The 9335-nt window shown below is 37.2% G+C and overlaps 1 protein-coding gene across 1 annotated transcript in view; it reads left to right on the top strand.

Annotated features, from left to right (window-relative positions):
• Window positions 1-797: 797 nt before the first annotated feature.
• TUBGCP6 (tubulin, gamma complex associated protein 6) overlaps window positions 798-9335 on the top strand; it is a 21746-nt gene continuing 13208 nt past the window's right edge. The window contains exons 1-9 of the mRNA XM_010192558.1: window positions 798-1544; window positions 3013-3176; window positions 4530-4740; window positions 5235-5408; window positions 6467-6588; window positions 6915-6990; window positions 7495-7604; window positions 8442-8533; window positions 8630-8769. Coding sequence (XP_010190860.1) covers window positions 798-1544; window positions 3013-3176; window positions 4530-4740; window positions 5235-5408; window positions 6467-6588; window positions 6915-6990; window positions 7495-7604; window positions 8442-8533; window positions 8630-8769 — 1836 coding nt within the window. The remainder of the gene's footprint in view (window positions 1545-3012; window positions 3177-4529; window positions 4741-5234; window positions 5409-6466; window positions 6589-6914; window positions 6991-7494; window positions 7605-8441; window positions 8534-8629; window positions 8770-9335) is intronic.

Raw genomic sequence — 9335 nt, 5'->3', positions numbered from 1 at the left:
GGGATCTTGGCGGGGCTGTCAGCGTGCCCTAGCCGGGGGACGAGGAGGAGCCCGGCATTTGGGGGGTGGAGGGGCTGGGCCCAGCTTAACCCTTAGGGTAATCCCCCGCCGCCAGCCCCTGAGCCTTTTCGGTGGGTGCTCCGGAGCCGCCGCGGGGATGGCGGGTGTGGTGCAGGCCAGCCCTGCGCCGCCCGGCACCGCCTGGGTGAGCGGGGGTCCCTCACCTGCGTCCGTATCTCCTCCCCCGCTTCTGCTGAGGGCAGTGAGGGTGGGAGGGAGGTGGTGGGTGTCTGCTGAGAAATGCTGTAGTGGTAGAGCTTTCGGAGGTGTTCCCAAATGAATCCTGTATTAGATCAGGACAGTCTTCTCTGCTCTATTTCAGTCTGCCAAGCAAAATCAGGCGTCTGGAATTAAGCTTGCACTACCATCGCTTTGCTTGTGGTCAAAGTCATAGTATTTTTATAGCTCGTGTCCTAAATATGTGCTAGGTCAGTTTTCTTCTCACTCATTTTGGGCTGTCTCAATTTAAGTTAAAGCATACTCAGCAATTTCTTATATGCATGTTATATATTCAAGGCTGGGTTGGATAGAGCTTTGAGCAACCAGGTCTAGTGGCAGGTGTCCCTGTCCATGGCAGAGGGGTTGGACTGGATGATCTTTAAGGTCCCTTCCAATGCTAACCATTCTGTGATTCTATGTTACAAGTGTTTCTTCCTTTTCCTGATATTTTTCAGGTGTTCACATGAAAAACCAGAGACCTAGGCTGTAACTGCTGTAGCCTGACAATTTGATTTGAAATGGAGAGCATTACGCAGTTGTTCAATGATTTGTGTGAAGCACACTTGACAGGTTTGCCATGGAAGGTCCACCTGGGCAGGCGGAAGATCAGCAAGAAAAGGGCTAAGCAAAATCTGAAAAGGGTTGCTTATAACACCTTGTTCATAAACCTTTTTCAAGACGAGGCTCATAAGCTGCAGTCCAATGTTTCCAGGCTTCCAGTGAAAAACAAGATTTTGATGCTGTCTTTCAATTTGAGAGTTGGTGGCTTAGGTGCACAAGCAGATCGACTGGAGAATCTTATGGAGGAACTGGAAACAGCTGAATGTTTACCGTTTACTGAAGTTAATGCTGTCTTGGATCTCTTAGTACAGCTTGCTGGAACAGGTCCCCCTCAGCTTGTACCACAAAAAAAGGACTATTTTCTGAACAACAAACATGTTGGGAGAAATGTCAAATATCAGGGTTATGATTATTATGATGTAAGTGTGTTTGAAGCTGATATACAATCTCTAATAACAAACGAAGAATGTCAGTTCAACGACACAATTCAAAAGACACTTCAGATAATGGAGGCTGCACCTGGCACTGGACTCCCTGCCATAGGCTTGTTCTCACAGAGCTGTCCTGCTGGTGACAAGTTTGAGAAAGAAACGCGGGTCTCGCTCTTTGGTGCTCTTGTCCATAGCCGTACATATGATATGGACATCAAGTTGGATTTACCACCAGTGCCTGACAATGCAGATTTGTCTGGACTTGCAATTAAAGTATGGTATCATTTGTTTTGGACTTAAGAGTGTATGCATGCTTTCAATATGCCACTTTGAAACTAGTTTAAAATATAGGTAGTTATTTAATTTGTAATAGAAGCATACAGTGTTGGAATTTAAGATGCATCAGGGATCCTTTGGTGAGAACTAGATAAGTTTTTTGGATACAGAGACGTGTGATAATTAAAAGCTTAGTCTTGTCCTATAACTGTTAAAAAAACCATCTGCTATATCTTTTTCTTCCCCATAGCAATCTTTTGCTTGCATTTTTGCTTGCTTTATATATTGAACTCCTTTGTACTTTTGCTTGCTTGTTGCCCTTCAGTCTGACTGTATAAGCATTCCTGTCTGAATGTGTGTGTTTTGCTGTTCAGATTACATTACTTAACTTGTATTTTCTTCTTGGCTTGTTGTATTTCAAACCACCTTTTTCAGTTACTATATATCAATGAACCTCCTAGTTCCTACTGTCCTTATACCTTTTCTGTGTGTATAGTTTCTGCTGTATCTTTTTTTGCCTTTTTGCTGTCCATTCTGTTAATTTTTCCAGTGTTTTGCTCTCATAGAGGTACTAGGTAAACTTGCTGGGTTTCTTCCTTTCTTACCTGTTTTTTTACTTTGTATAAGTAGGGGTTTTTATACTTCTGTACTTTCAATCCTCTTTTTTTCTCCCCCCTCTGCTTAACATCTGGATAGCTCTTTCAGTTCTCTTAACTCAGGGTCTTAACTGAAACTTGAAGGCAGACACATTAAAAATGAAAAACCTTGTGCCATTCAGTGTACACATATGGATGTAAGTTGTAACTAAAGGGAGGCAGAACCTTTTTGATTAAGTGCTGTACTCTTTCCATCAGACTGGAAAATTGGTGATTTCTTGAAGAATATGCTACTTTTTGTGTGAGTGTGATTGTCTTTTACTAAAATTGAGTACTATTCTGTACATACAGCTCCTGTTGAGTGGGAGTTGAGGATGTGACATATATACTGTTTGAACACCTGCAGATTTTCTGCATATGAATAAGCATAAGGGAACAAAATGTGTTATTCATAGTTAACAAAATGTTTACAAATTTGAAGAATGAGTGCCTCTATCATTTGCTCAAATGAAATACTAAGCAGTATGATTTTATTAGTGTTACATATCGTTGAATATCCAGACCTCAGATTCTCAATTTGTTGAACTATAAGCTTACCAAAGGAGTAAGTTCCAAGTTTAACAGTGACAAACTTAATATATTTTTGATGGTGATTAGTGTTTTATGTGTAGGCATTAATACCCATAGAGACTTATTAAATTAAAAGAGTGCTTATAGGAAAAACTTAAAACAGATATAAAGAGAGGGTGAATGACACTGCTTGAGTCGTGTAGAGTCACTTGATCACGAATAATAGCAGAACATCTTTATTAGCATTTATTTCTTCAGTAAAACGCTTTCATATGTAACATTTGGAATCTCTCTGACAGGTTCCCCAAAGCATAGACCAGTCAGAAGATGAGGGATTCCAGTCAGCATCCAACCTGACTCCTGATTCTCAGTCGGAGCCGAGCGTGACTCCAGACATAGACTTGTGGGATGCAGTACTTACATATGGATCCAGCAAACGAAGATGTTGGGAAAGAATTGGATAGTATGTGTCTGATGTTACTGGCAAACTTACTTTGCATCATATGCAGATATATGAAGGCGCATGTCATCTTAGTTCCAAATGACCTCAGTATAAATAGTGACCTATGCATATTTAATACACGGAATTCAATATGCTGCATTAATGATTGAGGAAGGAATAAAGGTTGTGTAGTTTCAACTAACTAGTTCTTAGATTGCTGCTGTTTCCTAGGAAGAGATAAAACAAAATCATCTTTATTGGGAACACTGAAGGGATTATGGGAACACTTGTGTGAAATGCAACAGTTTTCAAACTAATCTGACTTCTTATGCATTGTGCAATTTATCTGTCTAAAATGATTCCATATTTTCAGCTTTAAAAGAGAAAGTGGTAGTTGTAGAGCACCAGAATAATTAAACCCATATCTCCCAGTATTGTACATTGTTGTGTTCCTTTTCCCTGTCTGTAACCAGACAGATTTCTTGATCATGTAATTAGACTTGTAGTTCTTTTGGCTGTTGATCACAAGATGCATTTTCTGAGAGAAGGATCTCTATAGTCCTGTTAAAGCTTCCTAGCTTCCCTAAAATGGAAGGGAAAAAAAAGGCAGGTATGGCAGGTATCATCCTTATAGTCCCGATGGACAGTGATGTACCTGATTCTTGGAGAAATTTTGCTCTCTCTGTTTTCTGTAATTTTAAGTAATAATTCAGTGGTGTGTCTGTTGCAGTGTTATACAGTGTTTTTTCAAGTCTGAGCCTTAGCTCAGAAACTCGGGAGTTACCTGACTGATTTTTCAGAGCCGCTGTAGCACACTCTAGCTTTGTTCCTAGTACAAGACAGTTTTTCTTGCTACCACTTAGACTGTAAGGATCTCCGAGTCAAATGTAGACCATATGCGTGACAGCTGCCATGTGATGCTATTAGAATTCAGAATTTTTGGAAGAATTGGGAGTAGAAATTGTTGTGGAGGGGAGAGTAATCCTCACTGGGAAGAGCGAAAATGTGTTAATACAAGTCATCATAGCATTTTGAACATATTTGAGCTCTTCAGCATATTTGAATATTAGGATTACATGGATCCTGGAAATCTGGTATATATTGACCTCATTTTCCTAATGTGAAAACTGCTTCAGGGAAGGCCACAGAAGAAGCTGGTAATTCTCTGTCAAGGTTTCTGTCTCTGAACTGTTTTTCAAACTATCTACCTATTTCTTCAGTGTATTGGGTTTGGGCTGCAGTTTCATTGAATGTGTGTTCCTGTGAAAATAAACGTTGGCTGTGTAAAATTCTGAAATGCCTTTTTTTCTTTAGAAGTTAGATTTCCTTCTTTTCATATAATGGCCTTTTAATGTTGTGTTTACTCTGACACAGCCCACCTGGGAAAAAAGAGGAGCCGTACCTTACTGAAGCTGGGAGAGAAGCTTTTGACAAATTTTACAAACTTCGAGAGGGGGAATTGCAGCTGTTCAGTAATACTGTACTTCAGCTTCCACAGCTCGTGCTCGTGAAAGAACCTGAACTGGTTAAGGATGTCTTGAATGTCCTCATTGGTGTGGTATCCACCACATTTTCACTCAATCAGGTATGGAAGATTTTTAGCAGCACTTTGTAGTTGCACCTTTTTCTTTATTTCTTTCTAGAGGTTTTGTCTTCAATACATTTATTTTGTTTGGTATCTTACAGTTGTGGATAATGTTAAGAAGTTGAATGTGACCTAATGACAATAAAGCAGTATTTATATATTGTAATAATGACGTTACTGCAATAGGCTAAAAGTATTTGAAGTCCTCTAAGTGAAAATAAGTTTATGAGTACTTGAAAATATAGGTGTAAATAGTTTTGTAGATCATGAGTCTTATTCTGTGTATTTGAAAATACCATTCATATTACTGAAATTTTGCTACAATTTGTTATGTTTATCACACTGTCCTAGCTATGTAGTCTCAGTCACTCAGTATCTATGCTGAAAATTTTTCTGCTGATATTTTTTTGTGTGTAAATGTTTGCTATTTTACACCAGAGTACAACTATGAAATATTTGAATCTGCCCTTTTTTCCCTCCCTGTATCCTCTCAGGCTGCGCAGACATTTGTTATAAAGGAGGGGATATATGTATCTGGAACTTCACCAGAGACAATGCACAACCTCCTCTCAGAAGTTGCAGAGTATGGGACCTATTACACACGACTAAGTCGGTTTTCTCTTCAGCCAGTTTTAGATTCTTCATACAGCAAAGGTCTTGTGTTTCAGGTAAATCGATTGTATTAAATCATCTAGATTTAATGGGCCAGTTACCTCAGGTAGAGAAGGTAACTGATTTTGTGTAAAGCTGGAATTTCTGCATTCTGCAAAACTGCAAAGTGTTTTAAAGTGTAATGCTCATCCTAGGTCAGCAAAGAACAGTGCCACTGTGTTTAAATCACAGCTCTGTGTCCTTAGGGCTGGCTTCCACTGAAACACATGATGAAAGGTCTTCAGTACCTGAAGTGTGATTTGTTTAGTTTTGTTCTGTTCAGGACTAAAGGAATATATTTTTTTATGTTATAAAAACAGCATACATTTATACATTAAGCTGTATAAGATTAATATAGCAGAAAGTTCTTAATACATTATATATATATATATAAAAATACACATTTTCAAAAAATAAAAACTGAAATAGAGAAATACGATATTTAATAGGTTTAATTACTTTTTCTCAGTTCAGAATTAAGTGCAATTTTTCCCTGTCAGTTGTCTGTATATTATGCTGAATTGTATGTACACTGTGATGTGTGCAGGTGATTCCGTCTCTTTCTAATGCATAGAATTAAGTTCAGATTGGTTGTGAAAATGTATTCCTTCTATTTGATTTACAGTAATGTTAACAGAAATTGAATAAGAAGGTCTCTCTCCTTGTCTTGTTAGAAAAAGCTTTAGAGGACTTTTTTCCAGTATTGAATTTAGTCATGAAAGTAAGGAAACAGATTTCCCTAGGTTTGTATTAGAGCTGTTAGAGAACAAGGAGCTCCTCAAAGAGCCATTCAAAGAAGCCGAACCAAAATGCTTTATTATACTGTGTCTGAGGACAGGCTCAGTGCATTGGGTGAATGAAGAGTATAGAGGAGTTGTCTGGCTAATTTGAGTGTCTGAAGTTGCATGGACTCTTACGAAAGTACCTTACTTTGGTACACAAGTCTCTTTTACCAGCATATGCAAATGATTTTAGTAATGAGTTTGTTTTCATGCTGATGCAATTGATATGAGACTTTGATAGCCTATTAACAGCTTTAATGGTAAGACTTGTAAATATTTTCTGTTGATACTAGGCATTTACAAGTGGGTTGAGAAAGTATCTTCAATATTACCGAGCCTGTGTTTTGTCAACACCTCCTACATTAAGTCTTCTGACAATCAGCTTTCTCTTCAGAAAATTAGGTCGTCAGTTGAGGTAAGAGAATAACATTAAATATTTAAGCTTTTCATAGCAGAGAAAATGCAATCTATATGTTCAGACACACTAAAAGACCCATTATTATGCGCGTGTTCTTACATAGTCTTTCAGTATTTTTCCTCTATTTTAACAGAAAGATTCCTTTATATCCAGAAGGTTCTAGAGAAAACACCTATGTAAGGTCTTTATATTCAGTTTCTTTGTTATCCTGTTACTGTTCAGCTGATACAGCAGGGTAATTGTATGGTGAAAAAGCCAAATATACTGTGATCTCGGAGGCTTGTAATTGAAATTGTTACATATGTTTTAATACTGTTTTTTAGGTATTTAGCTGAACTCTGTGGCATAGGAACGACAGCACTGGGGATCAGTGGTGGAGCTGGTGCTTCATTTCCTACGGTGATAATTAATTTGATGTTTTTATGTTTGCTTTGGGTTACAGTGTTAATATTTTTCAAAATTAGGTAGGCTTTTACACTAAATACTTAGTGTTCGTCTCTCTGCTACCAAAAATATAACCCTGGACCTCCAGTTAGAATGCCATGATCCTTTCTTCAGATATGTTAAAATTTGCAAGTTTGTCCTGTTCTCAATTCCTAAAGTAAACAAAGGACCCAAAATAAACCTTAGGGTGCTTTTCATTTCATTCTATAGGAGATGTTTGTAGCAAGTCAAATCCAATTCTAAACATACCCATTTCCTTCCAGTGACTACAGAGTGAGCTTGAGGTAACTAGCTCAGGTAAAGTGACCTTAACTGCAGATAGCTAGAGGAAGTGAGATGAATCCTGCCTTCAGTGTCTAGTGAAACATGTAAATCTGTGTATTTATGAGTCTTTTGTTATTAAAGTTTGTGGTGTTAGTGAAGTTTGTTGCCTAATAGAATATTTTTTCACTTTTTTAGGGTGTTAAATTGCTTTCATATCTGTACAAAGAGGCTCTCAACAACTGTAGCAACGAGCATTATCCAGTTCTTCTGTCTTTGTTGAAGACAAGCTGTGAACCATACACAAGGTGTGTCCATACTGTTCTTTGCATAATTGTGTTTAAGAGCAATTCTGAATTAGTAATCTGATGAGTGACTCTGCTAATTTAACAGTCTTTTAACGTTTTTAGAGAAAATGTAAGACATGGCTGTATCTGCAAACTATACTTTAAGATTAATGCATTTTGCTGAATCCTTCTTTCACTCTCTTTGCCAGCTCAGTAACAACATTAGGTTTTATGTAACTAGGTTAGTAAATAAATAGTTATAAGTAAGACTTCTTTCTTGCTGCTGGTCCTGGAAATTCATACTGAAATATAAGACCCAGATAAACTTCTATTTTTTTTTCTTCTCATACCTGTACTAAAATCCTGAAACTGGCAACTAATAAGTTTCTCTTGGTGTTGCACAAACTGAGAAAGAAAGTTCATGCGTATTTCCACTGTCTTTTTCTTGTGGGCTTTTCAGGGGAAGAAGTGCTTGGTATTGCATCTTTGGTTTATACCCTTTATGTTTCTCACTGCTGAAGTACCTCTCTTTAAAATAAATCCTTCCTGCTTATCTCTCCCTATGCTTTTGATGTGGTGCAAAGATATCTAGAATTTTTAAATGTATCTTAGTAAATTAATAAACAGAAATAAAAAGGTTGTTTTCACTAAGTCAATGACTTAAATGCATTATATAAAGGTGGTTTCTTTTAAGAAAAAATGTAGAGACGCAATCTTGTGTGTATCTTTAAATACCAGTGTGACAACACTTAATTGATGTTTTTTATCCTGTCTATAGCTTGTATGTTTTGTTGGTTATAATAAAGTTGAGTGCTGAGAACATTGACTTTCAATATTATACCATTCTATTTTTTTCAGGTTTATCTATGATTGGGTATACAGTGGTGTGTTCAGAGATGTTTATGGGGAATTTATGATCCAGGTGAATGAGGATTATCTTTGTTTCAGAGGTACAGTATGTATATGGAGCATTTTTAACTTACATAATCTGTGCTGTTAATTAAATAATTAAAATATATCTTTTAATCTTTTTGTTTGATACATAGATAAACATTACTGGACTCACGGTTATGTTTTGATTTCAAAAGAAGTAGAAGATTGTGTCCCTGTATTTCTTAAACATATTGCTAATGATGTATACATATGTGGGAAAACCATAAACTTGCTGAAATTGTGTTGTCCTAGGGTAAGTTTTGGTTTTATTCTTTCCTATCATATTGACAAAATCTTGTCTCTTCAGAGCAGGTTTCTAGGTTTTTAACAAGTTTGCTCTCTTATTGAAAACTGTTATTGTATAAATAGGAATAGGATTCATGAAAGGCAGTTACTTGCTCTCAGATACTTGTGAGCTGATTATCCACTCTACTTCCTAACACCTCACTGCAGAAATAGAAATTCGTAACAGCATCAAATTAATCATAGCCAATGTATGTGCTATATTTCTTATTTTCTTTTGTACTGAGAGCAGAAATGTTTTAGGCTTCCAAGCAAGTGCCTTCCCTTTTTGCCACAACTCACACTACTGTTATTTGGTTTGAAGATGCCTCACTTACGAGGTCTTGACTCAGTTCTGCATAGCTCTTGTATTTTAGCTCTATCACTACATTTCCAGGAAGTGCTTAAATAGTTCTGTTTATCCATATTTTGCAGAACAAGTCTTGTCTTTGATAAGAAAAACAGTCTAAATTACAGTCTAAATGTTTTCCCTCTCTCGATATATGTCTAACAATAAAACAACCACAGAGGTGTCTA

This window comes from Mesitornis unicolor, unplaced genomic scaffold, assembly GCF_000695765.1.
Source record: "Mesitornis unicolor isolate BGI_N332 unplaced genomic scaffold, ASM69576v1 scaffold35479, whole genome shotgun sequence".
Lineage (NCBI taxonomy): Eukaryota > Metazoa > Chordata > Aves > Mesitornithiformes > Mesitornithidae > Mesitornis > Mesitornis unicolor.
This window is presented reverse-complemented; position numbering and strand designations above follow the sequence as displayed.